Raw genomic sequence first — 18681 nt, forward strand, 5'->3', positions numbered from 1 at the left:
CACCTCTGGGGAAAGTGATTATCCGTTACAGCAACTCAATGACTATGTCAGAAGACAGTACAGCACTGCACCACGTTTTACCAGTCTTATAACCTACTCCACAATGAACCTAACCCTTCCCTCCATTTTACTTTCATCCATGTGCTTGAGAGTCTCTTAAATTTCCTAATGTACCTGCCGAGAACACCACACATAACAGTGCGCCCCACACACCCACCATTCTCAGTATAAAAGAACCTGGCTCTGATATCTCCCCTAAACCTTCCTCCACTCACCTTGAAAGGGTGTCCTCCGACATTGGCCACCACACCCCTGGGGGAAAAAAGCACCGGCTGTCCTCTCTATCTATGCCCATTTTAATCTTACACTCCTCTACCAAGTCGTCTTGATCTAAGACATACAAAGGTGTACATCTAAAGATCGACAGCCGAGCACAGGTAGATACCAATGCCAGTTACCAGTGGTGACTCACCTACATAGCAGGGGCAATTCACAGCGGGCAATTAACCTACCGACTTGCATCTTTGGGAGGTGGAGGTTAATGGAGTGCCCAAGAGGTTGGGGGAGGGTGGGGAGCACACTCAGGTAGAACGTGCAAACTTCACACAGACAGCAACCAAGGTAAGGATTGAACCCGCATCTCTGGTGCTGTGAGGTGCCAGCTCTGCTGGTTGTGCCATTGTTGAGTCTTGGCTACTTCCAGACTCCCATTTCTGGCTGGGCAATAAAGGCAGTGACATCCCCGTCACCAAAACCAATAAAACCACAGGGTATTTCAGGAGAATCCAGGTGTTCACCTTACCTTTCCTTCTGAGGTATTCAGCCACCAGAGCTGCTACATGGACATAGCACATGGCCGCCTGAAACAGAGAGAAAAAGAGGAACCAGCAGTCAGCAACTGAGATAAAAGCCGAAAGGAAGCCAGAAATAAGTTGGTAGAGGCCGGAAGAGATTTTGAGTGACGCTACCTCTGTGACATGGTTTTATCCACAAAAAAAAAGTTACCATTGAAAGTCACAGTGGAAAGAACAAGTATCATTCTTATTGTCTCGGAAAGGCGACATCAATCATCAGGTGACCCCGCCATCTGGGCCTTGCCCTCTTCTCGATGCTGCCAGCTGGCAGGAGGTACAGCAGCCTCAAGGTCCTCCTCTCAAGGTCCAACAACAGCTTCTTCCCACTTTCATCAAGTTATTGAACTGACTGGAAAAACTGACTACTGAGACTAGCAGCAATCACAGCTATTGTTTTCAGAGGTCGGTTATGGCTAGAATTAACACTCTGCCTCGGCAAGGACATGGACTCTGCAGTTCATAAACTGTTGCAACACGGCTATAGTGGAAGCAATCTCACTGGCTCTCCACTCTGCTTTGGTGCATCTAGACAACAGTAAAACATAAGGTAGGCTGCTGTTTACTGATTATACCTCGGCACTCAATGCATCATCTCCTCAATACTAATCACCATTCTTCTAAACCTGGACCTCTGTACCTCCCTCTACAACTGGATCCTCGACTTCCTCATCAGGATACCACAGATCGGTGATAAAGTCTCCTCCTGGTGACAATCAACACAGGCCCGTCTCAAGGATGTATATGACCTCGTAGCTGACACTGCTGTTGGTAAAGTCTCAGATGGCAACCAGTAGGAGTACAGGAGCGAGACAGACAGGCTGGTCGAGTGGTGCCATAACAACAACCTTGCAGTCAGCTTCAGCAAGCCCAAGAAACTGATTGAGGATTCCAGGAAGGCGAAGTTGGGAGAACTCGCACCGATCGTCATTGAGGAGTCAGCAGTGGAAAGGTGAATAGTTATTTTGTCCCTGGGTGTCAACACCTCAGAGGATTTACTGTGGGTCCAATGCATTGATGCAATCACAAAGGCAGCATAGTGGCAGCTTCACTTTGTTCAGAGCTTGAGCAGATTTGACATGTTACCAGTCTAATTTTTATAGATGCACAGCGGAGAGCATTTGACTGGTTGCATCACTGCCTGGTACGGAGGCTGCAAAGTACAGGATGGCAAGAGACTGCAGAGGGTCTTTGACTCAGCCAGTTCCATCGCAGGCACCAGCCTCCCCACCATGAAGGACACCTTCAAGGGCGGTGGCTCAAGAAGGCAGCGTGAGGCACTAAGGACCCTCACCATCCGAGACTTGCCCTCTTCTCATTACTAACATGGGGAGGAGGCCCAGGATCCTGAAAAGACCTTTACTCAACGATCCCAAAACAGCTTCTTCCTCTCCACAATCAGATTTCTAAACACTCCATTAACCCATTGATACTACCTCGTTATTCCTTTCTTTGTACTATTTATTTCGATATTTATAGTGATTTTGTGTCTTTGCACTGTACTGCTGCCACCAAACAACAAATTTCGCATCATATTAGACGCTGAAAGTAACCTGATTCAGATTTAGGATGAGATGTTAAATTGTGGTGCCATCTGGTCTCCCAGGTGATGTAAAAGATTCTAAGGCAAGAACAGTCACTGAGGAGAGATACAGGTCCACTGACCATCTACACAATGTTAATCCCACAATTTGCTTGTGGAAGCTTGTTGCTCGCAAATCGGCTGCCATTTCTCCTAACCTTTAACTTGTGAAGACCCCCTGATGATGCGAAAGGTGCTACGGAAACGCATGTCACATTCAGAAAGGGAATGAGAGCTCTGGTTGGATTACCTCAGAGAGATCCCCGTTTTTGACGTGGATTTTTGCCATGCTGTCCAGCCAGGTTTTCCTCAACTCGGGAGTGCTGGCGTAGGACTTTGCCAGACTGTACTGAAGATCCACCAGCATTTCCGGGTCGTTTTCATGCTCCTTCATCTGAGCTGTGGCCATCAGCACTGTGCGAATGCGTTTGGTTAGGTCTTTGACATCAGAAGGGAATCCTGTAGACTGAAACCATGGCAACAAATGAATTAACACAAGGAGGACATTTAATCCATATAGGACCTCTGGAGAGAAAGTGATTCAGGACATTTCTCTCACTCCCCAAACTTTCCTCATTGGTCTTTGCATTACTCCTTCCCAGGTGCCTATCCAACTCCCTTTTGAATACCACAAGTGCTTCTGTTTCCACCTCCCTCACAGGGCTCGGATCTTAAATAACTCCTGAGTAAAATAGATTCTCCAACAACCACCACTCATTTTGATCCTGTGCTCTGGTCCTTAAAGCATCAGCCTCACTCCACTGACTCTGCTTAAACCTATACCCTACACACATCGTGTCCATCACTGTCACAAACTTCCTTTCTTCAGCCTCAGCTTCTCCAGTGGAACGTTGGAGACTGAAGTTCCTCAAACCTGGAAATGTTTTTGTACACCGGCTTTGCACCTCCTCTGCCATCTTTACATCCTGCCCAAAGTGTGCCAATTGGAACAAGACGTAATAATCTAGTTATGGTTTAACTACAAAAGGTCAGCCTATTCTCGCCAGGTTTTTAGGTCATTATATGAAAACGCACCCCATCAGCAAGTACTAAACTTTCACTAAACAGTTACAAACAGTTACTAAACAGTTGCTTCCCATTTCACACTCCTTGACCGAAAGACACTAACGTAGGCCAAGATTCTCAAACCAACGCAAATGAACAAAAGTGAACAACAGCCAGTTTGGCAGAATATTTACTTCCCTGCTTCACATACAGCAAACTCTTGTTTAGCCAGTATTTGTACATACAGAATTCTCGTGCGTCAAGTGAAAATTAGTAGTTTTAAAAATGAAAAAAAAGCTCAAACTGTGAATTCTATTTTGTATCATGGAAAGTAAGTGTGAAAAGTTATTTCAGTTCATTCACTTTTATATGTAATGGCAGTACAGGTGGAAAATGATTAGCAGACATATCCTCTTTTGAAGATGTTATTAAAGACAGTGATCAACTAGATTCTGAGGATTTGACACATCATGTGATAGTATGTCATGTAAAATACAGCAAAGTTACATTAATATAATACTTTGAACTTCATAAAATACAGAAGTTAAGAGTAAGATACTTTTATTTAAAAGGGGAAGTAGATGACATATATTTCACCAGCTTATTTAAAGGTTGATGCATAGAATAGTTGTCTGCCATGTGCATTAGTGTTTCTACTGAGCAATTCTCACGTAGTTGACACGCTCCCACTGCCCATGCATTCCTGATTGTGGAGCATATATGGTGCATGGAATCATATTAACTCGTGAGTGAATAATTATTTACTGAGGAAGTGTCCTTAGTGAAAACCAACCATCTATTTCTGGCACTGACAACATGGACTCCAGTTGAGTTCAGCACCCTAGACTGATCCACCAATCACCTCTGGCCCCCGTCTCAACACTCCCCCTCCCCTCCTTGTACTGGCCATCTCCCCTCTCCGCTTTCAGTTCGAATGCAGGGTCTCGATCTGAAACGCTGGCAGTTCCTTCCCACCCCACAGACCCACTGAGTACCTGCAGCAGACTGTGAGCTGCTTCCAGCTTCCACAGCCTCTCCTGTCTCTGGCCTAGTTTATCTTCCCTGAGTTTAGGGGTGATGAAATGGCAGAGAAAACAGGGGATGAGGGGAAGTGCAGATGGGTGGGGGGGGAAGAAGGTGCTGAAAACAAAATCAACCTCCACTATCTTGGCCCAAAACATCGACTGTTTATTCATTTCCGCAAAAGCTGCCTGATCTGCTGAGTTCCTCCAGCATTCTGCGTGCGTTGCTCTGGATTTCCATCACCTGCAGAATCTCTTGCGTTAATGACCCTCTGCTATTGTTCAGATTGTCTCTCACGAGGGTTTTATCCTGAGCAACAGGTGCTGTGCAGGCGACAAGAGGAGGGCAGGGTAGAACTGGGCTCCAGTCGAGGCACAGGGTCACAAGGTTAATGAACAGTGAGCTAAATAGAGGAAGATCTACAGCAGATTACAACAACGTGCATCTGCACTGTGCCTGTGACCCGAGTAAAACTTCCACAGGGTTTCAGAGAAGTATTATTAGGCAGTGAGCAACATGATACAAGGACATAATTGGTGAAATTGGTTTATTGCTGTCATGTACCCAGGTACAGTGAGAAGCATGTCATCCAGACAGATCATCTCATCACATCAGTGCAAGGAAAGAACAACAACAGAACGCAGAACAAAGTGACACAGTTAAGATGAAAGTGCAGTGCCAGGTAGACAGATAAAGTGCAATGTCATGCTGAGGTGTATTGAGAATTCTAGGGTCCATCTTATTGCATAAGGGTACTGTTCAATATCTGTAGTATAAAATTACAAACAGCATAGACAGGGGAGATTAATCAGTCTTTTCCCCATGGTGGAAATGTCTAACACTAGAGGGTATAGCTTCAGGGTAAGAGATGGAAAGCTTAAACAAGCAACACATGATCTGCTGGAGGAACTCAATGGGTCAGACATGCTCAAGAAGGCATCTACCCTGCTGTTCTAAGACTACTGAATGGTTCCCTAGTACAATCAGATGGACTCTGGACTTCCCGATCTACCTCATTATGATCTTGCACCTCATTTTCCACATGCCCCACTTCCTCTATGGCTGGTGCTCTTTACTCTGCATTGTTATTGTTTTACCTTGTTCTACCTCAATGCACTGTGTAATGATTTGAACTGTATGAACAGCTTGCAAGATAAGCTTTTCTTTGTATTTTGGTACATGTGACAATAACAAACCAATTCCAATTCCATTGGTGGTGGTGGGGGGAAATTGTTGGCATTTCAATTGAAACTCTGCATCAGGGAGGCTTAAAGGAGACTTGTATGGCAAGTTTTCTTTTTACACAGAGACTGGTGAGTGCCTGGGACGTGCTGCCAGGATGGGGTTTAACAACTATTAACACATGAGCAGGCAGGCGATAGAGGGATATAGATCAGGTATAGGCAGATGATTTAGTTTGGCATCAGGGTTAGCACAAACATTGTGGGCCAAATGGCCTGTCCATGCTCTATGGGGAGATATCAAGAATGGTGATTTAAAGTGCGTTCTTGGAGAGAGGTTCCAAGGAGCCTCTGAGAAGAGGAGAGCCGGTGAGTAATTCAGGCAGCGGATGCCAGGGCTTGGGGCTCAGGCACCTGAGGGCAGGACGGCCAGTGGGGAAAGCAATAAGCATGGGGATTCACAAGAGAACATCACCAGAGGGCTGAGTTATCAGCGGCTGTAGCATTTGGCAGAGGGACGTTACCACAGATTGATAGAAATGCCACGGAGAGGATTTGGAAGTTGCAGAGTTGTTACGAGGGACTGAGTGAAGACTGAGCAGTAAGTAGGTTGAGTAAAGGTTTGTTAATGGGTTAAAATTAATTGGTTACTAACAGAGAGCTGGAGTACGGCGGAGAGCACTCTGACTGGCTGCATCCCTGCCTGGTATGCAGACTCCGATGTGCACAATGCTGCAGACAGCTGTAGATTCAGCCAGCTCCATCATGGGTACAATTGCCCCCCACCATCGAGGACGCGTTCAACTGGTGTTGCCTCGAGAAGGCAGCAAACATCACGAAGGGCTCTCACCACCTGGGACACGCCTCGTCTCATTAACACAGTCGGGGGTACAGGAGCTGAAGACCCACACTCAGTGATTCGGGAACAACTTCCTCCTCACCACCATCAGATTTCTCATGGACAATACATCGTTATTCCTAAATTTTGCATTGTTGGTTTATTTTTATAGTTTGTAGCTGCTGCAAACAACAAATTTAACAGCATACAAGACTGTGACAGTGAACTTGATTTTGATTCTGAAGGTCAGCGAGTGATAGGGAAAGGAGACATGCTTATTGACAGTTGGACACTGCCAGGGGGATTAGGATGGAGAGCAGGAGGAAGAAGAGCCATGAGTGAGCTGGAATAGTTCAGTCCACGGGCAACCATGGTTGACCAAGGGGTTGAGTAGGAGGAATGAGTGGAGGGAGGGAGGAGGGTGCAGTCAGGAGCGTAGAACTGTGATGACATAAGCATTAAAGCCAGAGCCCTGGGAACCATGGCTACATTCCTGGTCACCTCATTACAGGAAGGATGTGGAAGCTTTCGAGAGGATGCAGAGGAGATTTACCAGGATACTGCAGGATGAGAGAGCACGTCTCATGAGGGTAGACTGAGCAAGCTACAGCTTTTCTCTTCGGAGAGAAAGAGGATGAGATGTGACTTGATCGAGGTGTAAAAGATAGCAGGAAGCATAGATAGAGTGGATAGCTGGAGTTTTTTTCCCAAGGCAGAAATGGGTAACACAAGGGGACATATCTATAAGGAGCTTCGAGGAAAGTATAGGGGAGATGTTGGAGATAGGTGTGTGTTGTTTTTTTTTTCCTTTACACAGAAGGTGGTAAGTACTTGGAAAGCGTTACCAAAGGTTGTGATAAAGGCAGACGCATTACGGACATTCAAAAGACTTAGTTAAGTACATGGATACAAGAAAATAGCGGGTTACGTGGGAGGAAAGTTAATTAATCTTGGAGTAGATTAAAGGGTCGACACCACATTGTGGGCTGAAGGGCCTGTACGGTGTTCTAAAAAAGCTGGACCACAAGGGTACTGATCACAGATGTTATAATGAAACGAAGATAATTGACTCACCTTTACAGCCCGGTCACTATTGGCACAATTGTTAACGATCGCCAGTGACTGCTGGAATCGCGTCCCTCCAATTCCAATCACATCAGCTATTAACTGGCTGACCGCGATGATCACCTGCAGAAGGAAAGCCCATCAGTTACCGATTCCAAACAAAAATGTTCAAAAGTCGAAGTTCAAAGTAAATTTATTATCAAAGTACGTAGATGCAACTCTGAGATTCATTTTCTTGCAGGCATACTTTAATCCGTTACATTTACATTCAATACATTAAATGTAGGGTATTAAACTTGTAGCTAGAAACAAGCCAGTCCGTATTTGCTCTGTGATGGTATTTCTGTTCCATTAAAGTTCCTTTGTTCCACTCAGCTCTTCCAACTGAACCACACCTGGAGGAGGTACCTCTGCTGGAGTGCTGAAGCCAATAACTGCCCCTCACAAAGCATCACCAAGTGGAGCGTATTCTGTCAATATTACACCGCTGTTTCAGGGAGCTTAGCACATATTAGCACTGTGACATGTTTCCTACATTACAACTGTTGTTCACCATAAAGTACAAGGATATCCCCAGGATTCAATCTGGTGTCTCTCTAGTAAAGCCACCCTATGTATCTCACTCCCACCACCCCAAGGCTCACCATTCCAGCCTCTATAGTGCTGCTTTCCCAAAGCTTACGTTACCTCAACCTTCAATCCTGTCGGAAGGAATGTGTCTAATCTGTTACCCTTTACTCATCCACATAACTGACTTACTGCACCAAACAATCTCACAAAACTGCCATCTTCCTCTTGTGGATGGCAACAGATTTGAAAACTCAAACACCACAGACTTCCCAAAAGTCTTTCACTTTGTTCTTTGTAAATGCGAGGAGGTGGAAATTCATCAGTTACACCCAATGATATAACAGGAGCTGTACCTCGTACCCACCTTCCAAAGTTCGGTCCCATTCAAGTCTGTTCTACGCAACAGTACAGGGCAAGGGGTCAAGGATGAAATTCAACTCCCTGGTCTTTGTAGCATGGTATGTAGCAGGGAACAAGGTTCAAAGTATCTTCAAATTTCATACAGCCAAGGGGAACATGAGCTCTTCCTGATCAGACTATACAACATGCACAATCTTGTTCACTTTACCCCATGGCTGATTATTTGTGTTGCCAAGATCAAATGATTCAGCTGCTCAAAATGGTCACAGAAAACAACTTCTGGAAAGTTCAATTTGACAAAAAATACCAAGCATTTTCATTCTTATTTTTAAAAAATTTAGAGATACTGCACGGTAGAAGGCCTTCCAGCCCAGTGAGCCCACACTGCCTCATTGCACTCATGCGAACAATTAAACCACTGACCCTGAGGGAGGAAAGCAGAACACCCAGAGGAAACACTTGTGGTCACGGGGAGAACTTTCCGACTTGTTACAACAGTGGCGGAATTGAGCCTAGACTGCTGGCGCTGTAATAACATTACGCTCACCGCTACGCTACCGTGTCTAAGAAATAGAAAGAATCTAAAACGTATGGCCTCTGCTTCCTGAGGAGACTGAGGTCCCTTGCAGTATTACAGGCCTCTCCTTCACATGTTCTACCGGTCAGTTGTCACCAGTACAATCTTCTATGAGGTGGTGCTCTGGGGCAATGGTATCAACATGGGTCATACCAACAGGCTCAATAAACCGATTAGAAGGCTGGCTCTGTTATAGGAGTCAACCTGGACACACTGGAGGCTGTGGTAGAACAAAGGACCATACAGAACATCCAGGCAATTCTGGACAATGTTTCTCACCCTCTGCATGCCACCTTGGCTAAGCAGAGGAGCACTTTTAGCAACAGACCAAGACAACTGCACTGCTCCAAAGAGCGCTGTATGAGGTCATTCTTACCCTTGGCTATTAGGCTCTATAATGAGTCAACCTATAGTCAGGGAAGTGATGACCCCTCACCTCCTGTTAGACTGTTTGTGGTATCTTCTTTTTTTATTCTTTCTTACTTTCTTCTAATATTTGTACATCTTTGCACTTGTAATGCTACTGTGACACTGTAATTTCCTCTGGGATCAATAAAGTATCTATCTAACATGACAGGAAAAGTACAAACACAAGAAAATCTGCAGATGCTGGAAATCCAAAGCAACCCACACGAAATGGTGGAGGAACTCAGCAGGTTAGGCAGCATCTATGGAAAAGATCATCTTCCATGGTCCTCTGTCCTCTCCTATCAGATTCCCACTTCTCCAACCCTTTATCTCCTTCACCAATCAACTTCCCGGCTCCCTAGTTCAGTCCCTCCCCTCCTCCCAGTTTCACCAATCACCCACCACCTTGTACTTCTTCCTTCCCTCCCCCCCCCCCCCCACCTTCTTACCCTGACTTCTCCCCTTCCTTTCCAGTCCTGGAGAAGGGTCTGGGCCTGAACCACCGACTGTCTACTCTTTTCCATAGATGCTGCCTGGCCTGCTGAGTTCCTCCAGTATTTTGTGTGCGTTGAGGGGGAAACTTTTTTTTTGCTTCTAGAAGAGGTTTATTCAGTGATTATAATATCATGTCATGTCATGTTATTACAGTACTACAGAATTCCACAATTCACACTGTTTACAATCAGTAGCTTCAAATGACTACACAGTCACCTTTATTCAGAATCCACTCAAGCCCCTGTGGCACCCACCAATCCTGGAAACCCCCCAACTATACCCATGATACCACATGCTCCTTCCCCAGGGACACAAGGGCAAAGATGTAACCTTGGAAGAGGGCCAGGCGATCGGCTCCGTGTCACATTCAAAACTGAGTATCTACAAAAATGCATAAAGTGGTCAGATGTCGACCTCCTGGTGGACCATGCATTTGGCAAGAAGGTCAGGGAAAGGATCATGTCCTGGTCCTGCGATATATAGGCTCTTGTGCTCTGTGGGCTGCTCCCAGGGATGCACTCCGAGGGAAACATCAATTGTTGCTGGAAGACATTCAACAGTGGATGATGCTTGCCAATGCACGGTCTTCCAGTGCAGGGTTGTAGGGGCATCCACGAGTGAACAATGGCAACTGGGTCACTCCAGGCTGTGGTAGTATATACTAAAGGACACGCTGAATGCAGAGGCTCGGTGGAAAAGGACCACAATCTGAGGATCTGTGAGGACTAGGTACTGAGGTGCTAGGTGCAAGTAACACCTTCTCAAATGTTTCAAGGAAGCAACATTTAGAGATGATGCATCAGTGACAATATACTCTAAGGGATTATGTTGAATTGGTAGTTACAAGGAATGTAGATAGTGACATATCCCAATTATATTTTGAATAAAGTATATTGCTTGAAAAAAGCAAGGTTATGTGGAAAGGATGGGAAAGTAGGGCAAAATGCATAACTCTCTCAAAGAGCTAGGAAATACATGTTGGACCAAATTGACTCTCCTGGTGATATCAGTTGATTGTCTCCATCTCCCTTGTGACTACTGATGTCAAACCGCAGGGAAAATCACTTACTGAATGAAAACAAGAACTGCATTTCAAGAGCACCCCATACATCCCTTTCAGAACTCCTAAAGCACCTTGCCACCAATTCACAGTAATTCCCGTGAGCAGCAGGTGATTCACATTAAAGTGATGTTGACTGTGGGAAAAGTACTCATCGGAACACCAGGGAAAATTTCCCTGCTCTTCTTCAAAGCAATCTTCGGTCCACTTGAAAGTAGTAGAGCCTCCTAGAAAAATCATACTGCCAACAAGGCGGTTCACTAGAGATCATCAGGATTGAGAACTTCAAGTTCCTAGGAGTGAGCATCACCAAACTGTCCTGGACCAAGCATGTAGACATTATGGCCAAGAAAGCCCACCAATGCCTGTACTTCTTCAGGAGGCTAAAGAAATTTGACGAGCCCTCTTTGACCTTCCCTAATTTTTATCAATGGGCCATAGAAAGCATCCTTCCTGTATGTACAATGGCTTGGTATGGCAACTGCTCTTCCCGTGACTGGAAGAAACTGCAGAGAGTTGTGGACGCAGCCCAACACATCATGGAAACCAGCCTCTCCTCTGTGGAGTCTGTCTATACTTCTCACTGCCTCGGTAAAACAGCAGTATAATTGAAGACCTCACCGACCCCAGACATTCTCTCTTCTCCCCTCTCCTATTGAGGATACAAAAGTTTAAAGATGCCTACCACCAGGCTTAAGGACAGCTTCTCTTTTGCTGTTAAAAGACTACAGAATGGTTCCCAAGTACAATAAGATAGACTCTTGACGTCACAATCAATCTTGTTATGGTCTTGAACCTTACTGTTTTACCTTCTCTGCAGCTGTTACACTTTACTCTGTACTCTGTTACTGTTTTACCTTATACAATCTCAATGCAGTGTGCAATGAACTGATCTGTGTGAGCACAGATCTCTTCACTGTATCACGGTACATGTGACAATAATAAACCGATTCCAATTCCCTCCTGTGCGGCACTTGTGTCAGTCTGGATATCTGCAAGTGAATCTCCAGAGAGGGGCTTGAATCCAAAGCTCTACGCATGCAGCTGGTATCAGCTGCAGAACTGGAAACCTTCATTCCACCACCCAAACGCCGCCAAGGCAATACTGACTACCTGCAAGGTGCACCGCAGCAACTCAGCAGGGACTTCTCCAGCAACATTCCCAAAGCAATCTCCGTTAATGAGAAGGACACCTCTGAGCTGCTCGCCTCTGAGTGCTATATTGGATCTATATTATTAATCATTCATTTTTACTGAGACCCTGCCCTGGAACTTCCAGTGAACGTGCTCCCACGGTGGGGGAGGAAGGGCTGCACTGGTTTGAAGCAGGGGGTCACCATCATCTTCTCAAGGGAACCTACGAATGTGCGACAAATGCCAGCCTTTACAGCAAAGTCAATGTTCCATGTGAAAATCCAAACAAGTAACTCGACCCTCAAGGTTCACATTTTCCGCGCCCTTCAGGCTGGCAGACTGGGCACATCGTCTCTCTCTGGCACCTTGCCTACTTGAGCAGATGGCCAATATCTTTGTCCTATCAACTCAAGGATACCCTCCCTCAAATCTTGGTTACCAGCCAAGGTCAGCAAGATGAAAGCACAGTGTCTCAATGTACCACCTCAGTTTTTCCTTTTGATGTTGACCACTGTGCGAGTCAATATAATTAAACTGCCTCGCATGATTAGAAACGCCATAAACAAAATGGACCATAAAGTGAACAGCAAAATGGATATTATCTGGTTTTGCAAAGAGACGTTTACGGACACCCATGTAGCTGAATTTAGTAAAGGAAACAAAAAAAAACCTTTTGCCCTGCCCAAATGTTCGTGCCTTCTGCTACAAATTCTGATGCCATGAGGATAGGTAAGGTTCTTCCCTGTAGTCACCAGCCTGAGGGCTTCTCATATTGTTCCAATGTTTGGGCAAAGTAAACAAGAGATAGGAGCAGCAATGGACCAGCTGGTACTTTGAGCCGATTCCAACATTCATTCTGATCATAACGATAGCTCAGGCTGGCGACCATTCATCAGGAGACATGCTGAAGGATCTTCAACTTGACACATTTGCTCTGTTTCTCTCCCCACAGGTTCTGACTGACCTGCTAAGTGTCTCTGGCATTCTCTGCTTTGCTGATGATGGGGATGGACTGGGAGGACATCTTGTGATCATTGGAATTTGGGTGAATGAAACACCTACCAGGTTCTGAGACCAACAGGAAAGATGCTGAGAAGTTTCATCTCCACATTGGTGAGTCTAGAGCCAAGGAGGTGCCATCATTTAGAGCAACAAACAGTCTGCTGGAGGAACTGAGCGGGTTGAGCAGCATCTTGGGGGCGGGGTGAGAGTGGGGGCTGGTGGGGAGAAGGAATTGTCGACGTATCAGTTTGAGACCCTGGACCTTACATCAGGGCAGAGAGTGCAGAAGGGAGATGGTCTGTAGACAGTGGAAAATGGGGGTGGGGTGGGGAAGAGAGGCAAGCCAGAGTGATTGGTGGATTGTTCGGACAGGCAGATGATGGATGGAGGCAGGGAGAAAAAGGGAGCAGCGAATGAACTGAGATGAGAAATGTTAGCACTCAGGATTTGCGAAACTTTAGAATTCTATGGAGGCTTAGATGTTGCGTCCTTTCAAGGCTGTGAACTAGGCAGGCTGAGGAGATAGAGGACCGATGGGAACTAAGGCACGGGATCAGTTATGATCTTACGGAACAGTAGGGCAGTCTTGAAAGGCCCCTGTGTCCCTGGCCCAGTTTGAAGTGCATGTCTACCACACTCTGAGATTAAGACGTAGAGGAGTGTGCACAGTTCTGGTCAACACACAACAGGAAGGATGTGGCAGCAACAGAGAGGGTGCAGAGGAGATTCACCAGGATGTTCCCTGGAATGGAGGGTCATTGTCATGAGCAATTAGATGAGTTGGATTTATAGTATAGAGGAGGCTCAGGAGTGACTCTTTAAATGTTTAATGCAATTATGAGGTCCTAGACAGGATAGATAAGTTGCAATCTTTTTTTTAGGGCAGGGGCGCTTACAACTAGAGGGCACTGGTTTACGGTGAGCTGGGAGTCACTTACAGGTGATCTGAGGGGTATATTTTTTCCACACAGAGCCTGGTGATCATCTGGAAGGAGCTGCCAGAGCAGATGAAGGAGGCACATAACTTAGACCATTTGAACGGCGTGATAAGAAAGGCAGAGAGGAATGTGGGCAAATGGGACTAGCATCATGTTCAGCATGGATGAGGTGGGCCAAAACGTCCTGCTTTTGTCTGCAAAACCCAAGAGTGGTCATTGACTTCAGGAAGGGGGTCTACTTCAAAGGGGTGGGGGGTGGGGGGAAGGGTTGTGAGCATCATCAAAACACTGTCCTGGTCCCACCACGTTGAGGCCACAGCCAAGAGAGCTCACCAACATCTCTCCTTCCTCTGGAGGCTAACAAAATTTGGCATGTCTCATTTGACTCTCACCAATTTTTATCGATGCAGCACAAAAAGCATCCTATCCGGACGCATCACAGCTTGGGATGGCAATTAACCAGCCCATGATGACAATAAACTGCAGGGAATTGTGGATAAGACTCAGCACATCACGGAAACCAGCCTCCCCTCCGTGGACTCTGTCTACACTTCTCGCTGCCTTATTACAGCGGCCAGCATAGTCAAAGACCCCTGGACATTCTCTGTTTTCCTCTCTCGTATCGGAGAGAATTTATAAAAGCTTTGAAAGCACATACCACCAGGCTCAAGGACAGCTTCTATTTGGCTATTATAAAACTATTAAATGGCTCCCTAGTACAATAAGGACTCTTGACTTCACAATTTACATCCTTATGACCTTGCACCTCATTGCCTGCCTGCACTGCATTTTCTCTGAAACTGTTACACTTTATTCTGCATCTGTTACTTGTTTCCCTGGAGCTACCTCAATGCACTGCTGTAATGAACAGTATGCATGAAAGTTTTTCACTGTACTTCAGTACATGTGACGATAATAAGGCAATTTCAACTCAGTTTCTATGCTGTACAATCTTACGATAGTTTAGCTGGTCGAACCAACCCACCACTAACACTGACCTGCAGGTGAGTCCTGACAAAGGACCGTCGCCTTGTATACTCAAAGTTGTTCTTCATGAGGAAATAGAGGAGTGTGGATGCATCAGTTCGGATGGTGCTTAACTTCGAGTTACAGCTCTTCAGGATCTCGTAGCACATTGCAGCACACATGTCGGCCCTGCCTTCGAAGAACAAGGAAGGAAACTGGAAAAAAAAAGGAAAGTTCCTGAGGGATTTGGGGAAGGAATCAAGGAGGTGGTCACAGACTGCCTACAGTCTCACTGCACTGGATCTAACTCACGAACATGGTCATTGCCGGCCAGCTGAGCAATATCTTTGGGGCTCACTGGCACACAATGATGGGAGACAGCGGGTGGGGCTACATCTTCTGTCAAAGCTCTCCAAGACTGAAATGTTAAAAAAGCTATTAAATTATGGGAATAATTTTTAAAAAGCTACTTAGAAATCGAATTTACAACATTACCCTAATATGGTAGTGACAATAAAAAGCATTTAATTAAAATAACAATGCTTTGGAAAAAAACAGTTATATGATTTGTCACTACTCATGGCCTCTACATCCTCAGGCTGAGGACGTGCATCTGAATCAGTGATGCATTTAATCCAATACCAGGTCTGCTGACAAAGTAAGTAGCTGTTTGATGGTCAGCACCAGCTTGGTGAGTTGTAGAACCTGTTCGTAGAGTGTCACCAAGAGTGAGTACCCCAGCACTGCAGACACAGCACCATCCACCAGCCTCAAAATCTGACCCTTACTGGATTTTAAAGAACCGAATCAGAATTCTTGTCCCTAAGAAACAGGATTCAGCCCAACAAGAGAAGAAGCGGGTCAGAAGGCGGAATGGCCTCCCGCTGCTAATCCAGGGATGGGCTCTTCCCCAAGCCTGAAGAGGAGCCGTTAAGAAGAAAGAATTGGAAGCGGGGCCCATACCTTATAGACAAGGTTCCGCAAAGCGGCAAAGACGGTCTTCAGCGCTGCTTCCGACTGGTTTATCCTCAGGAAGCAAAGGTGGACATCAAAAACCTTCTTCATCAAAGGGTTGTGTCCGTGGTCAGCAAGCAGTTGGCCCTGAAAACAATCGCAACAACTTCAGACTGGGTGAACAGCAACATACCTGAGGACACTGGGATTGCCGAGAACACTGTGGATGGCTATCAGAAGCTGGCTGAGCCAAAGAGAATGGAAGGAAGCTCACTGACACCTCCACTTCAGTAGGGGGCAAAAGGAACTCAGCTGACCCGACCGTCACCAATTTTTATTGATGCACCATAGAAAGCATTCTACTGGTGTATCATGGCTTGCTATGGAAACGTGCTCTGTACGTGACCACAAGAAACTGCAGAGCTGCTGACACAGCTCAGCTTTCATGGAAACCAGCCTCCACTCCAGGGAATCCGTCTCACTTCCTCGGGAAAACAGCCAGCCCAGTCAAGGATCCCACCCACCTTGGCCATTCTCTCTTCTCCTGCCTCCTATTGGCTGAAGATACAAAAGCCAGCAAGCACAAACCACCAGACTCAAGGACAACTTCTATTATAAGACCATCGTCCAGTCACCTAGTATGTTAAAATGGACTCCTCACCTTACAATCTACCTCATCAATCTGTGCACCTTATTGTCTCCTTGCACTATACGTTCTCTGTAAATGTATCACCATATTCTGCATCCTGTTACTGCTTTTCCCTTGTACCACCTCAATGTACTGGTGTGACAAAACAAACTGCATGGATGCCATGCAAAACAAAATCTTCCACTGCATCTCAATAAATAACAAACCAATTTGCCAATTCAGCTAGGTTTCAAAGTGCTGCTCACACCACACCACTACATTCTGCAGTCACACACACACAGGTCAAATCAGGTTAGCACTGTTTTCCTGAAGCACACTTCTGTTGCACATTTGTTTTCATCAGACTGTACTATATACAAGTAGCATTTGACCATTCGGCCTGTTGAGCCCCTGTGCCATTTAATCATTTGCTGGTTTTTGTTTCTCAACCCCATTTCTCCCACTGTCTTCCCGTAATCCTTAACTCCCTAACCAATAAAGAATTTATCAATCTCTGCCTTAAATACTCCACAGCCCTCTGTGATAACGAATTCCACAGATTCACCACCCTCCAGCTGAAGAACTGCCTCCTTGTCTCAGTTCTAGTGTGGCACGGCGTCCAAGCTGGGGTCAGTGCTGCCCCCCAGTGTTCACCTGGCAGAAGGTATCGTGCTCGATTGCAGATTTCTACAACATTCATGGACTCGGACTTGGAGTACATTTTTTTGTGTGACTATACTTCACTGATGGATCTTACATGTGCTTTGTGCTGTCTGTGCCTGTTGGTACTGTGTTTTGCACCTTGGCCCCAGAGTAAGCACTGTTTCGTTTGGCTGTATTCATAGGTATTTGTGTTTGGCTGTGTTTGGTTAAAACTGACTACTAAAGGGGCGCCCCTTTATTCTGAGGCTGTGGCAACCTATTAATTTCATGGTCCTCTTTGCTGATGTCAGATTGTTATTCCAGCTTTATTTCATCCAGTGTCATGAAGTCATAGAAAAGGCATCCGTTAGTTTTGCGAGACCATGAAAGTCTTCACTCTCCAGGGCGCAGGCCTGGGCAAGGTTGTATGGAAGATCGGCAGTTGCCCATGCTGCAAGTCTCCCCTCTCCATGACACCGATGTTGTCCAAGGGAAGGGCATTAGGACCCATACAGCTTGGCACCGGTGTCGTCGCAGAGCAATGTGTGATTAAGTGCCTTGCTCAAGGACACAACACGCTGCCTCGACTGGGGCTCGAACACACAACCTTCAGATCGCTAGTCGAATGCCTTAACCACTTGGCCATGTGCCTACTGAGTCATAGAAGAGTACAGATATAGGCCCTTTGGCCAATCTAGTCCATGCTGAATCATTTAAACTGTCTAGTCCTATTGATTGGCAGCCAGTCCATAGCCTTCCATACCACTGCTATCCATGAACCTATCCAAACTTCTCTTAAACACTGAAATCAGGCTTGCATGCACCACTTGCACTGGTAGCTCGTTCCACACTCTCTCGACCCTCTGAGTGAAGAAGTGTCTCCTCACGCTTCCCTTCAACTTTTCACCTTTCACCCTTACCACATGACCTCTAGTTGTAGTCCCACTCAACCTCAGTGAAAAAAGCCTGCTTGCGTTTACCCTATCTATACTCCTCATAATTTCGTATACCTCCATCAAATCTCCTCTCAATCTTCTATGTTCTAAGGAATAAAGTCCTAACCTATTCAAGTTTTTCTGAAAACTCAGGTCCTCCAGACCTAGCAACACCCTTGCAAATTTTCTCTGCACTCTTTCAACATTATTTACGTCTTTCCTGTAGGCAGGTGACCAAAATTGCACACAATACTCTAAATTAGGTCTCACCAACATCTTATAAATTAACATCCCATATCCTGTACTCAACACATTGATTTACGAAGGCCAACGTGCCAAAAGCTTTCTTTTCAACCCTATCTACCTGTGACGCCACTTTCAATAAATTCCAAGATCCCTTTGCTCTACCACACTTTATCAGGGTAAGATGTACCCTGGTTGGTCCTACCTAAGCGCAACACCACGCA

At 45.8% G+C, this 18681-nt stretch overlaps 1 protein-coding gene across 6 annotated transcripts in view; it reads right to left on the minus strand.

Moving 5' to 3' along the window:
- Positions 1 to 18681, minus strand: part of LOC140198021 (dedicator of cytokinesis protein 9-like) — a 352664-nt gene that overhangs the window by 37883 nt on the left and 296100 nt on the right. For all 6 annotated transcript variants that reach the window (XM_072258835.1, XM_072258830.1, XM_072258833.1 and 3 more), the window contains exons 40-44: positions 16019 to 16156; positions 15088 to 15270; positions 7555 to 7668; positions 2684 to 2899; positions 803 to 860 (exon numbers count right to left, since the gene is read on the minus strand). In XM_072258835.1, the coding sequence (XP_072114936.1) occupies positions 803 to 860; positions 2684 to 2899; positions 7555 to 7668; positions 15088 to 15270; positions 16019 to 16156 (709 nt within the window). The remainder of the gene's footprint in view (positions 1 to 802; positions 861 to 2683; positions 2900 to 7554; positions 7669 to 15087; positions 15271 to 16018; positions 16157 to 18681) is intronic.

The sequence above is a fragment of the Mobula birostris genome, chromosome 5 (assembly GCF_030028105.1).
Source record: "Mobula birostris isolate sMobBir1 chromosome 5, sMobBir1.hap1, whole genome shotgun sequence".
NCBI lineage: Eukaryota > Metazoa > Chordata > Chondrichthyes > Myliobatiformes > Myliobatidae > Mobula > Mobula birostris.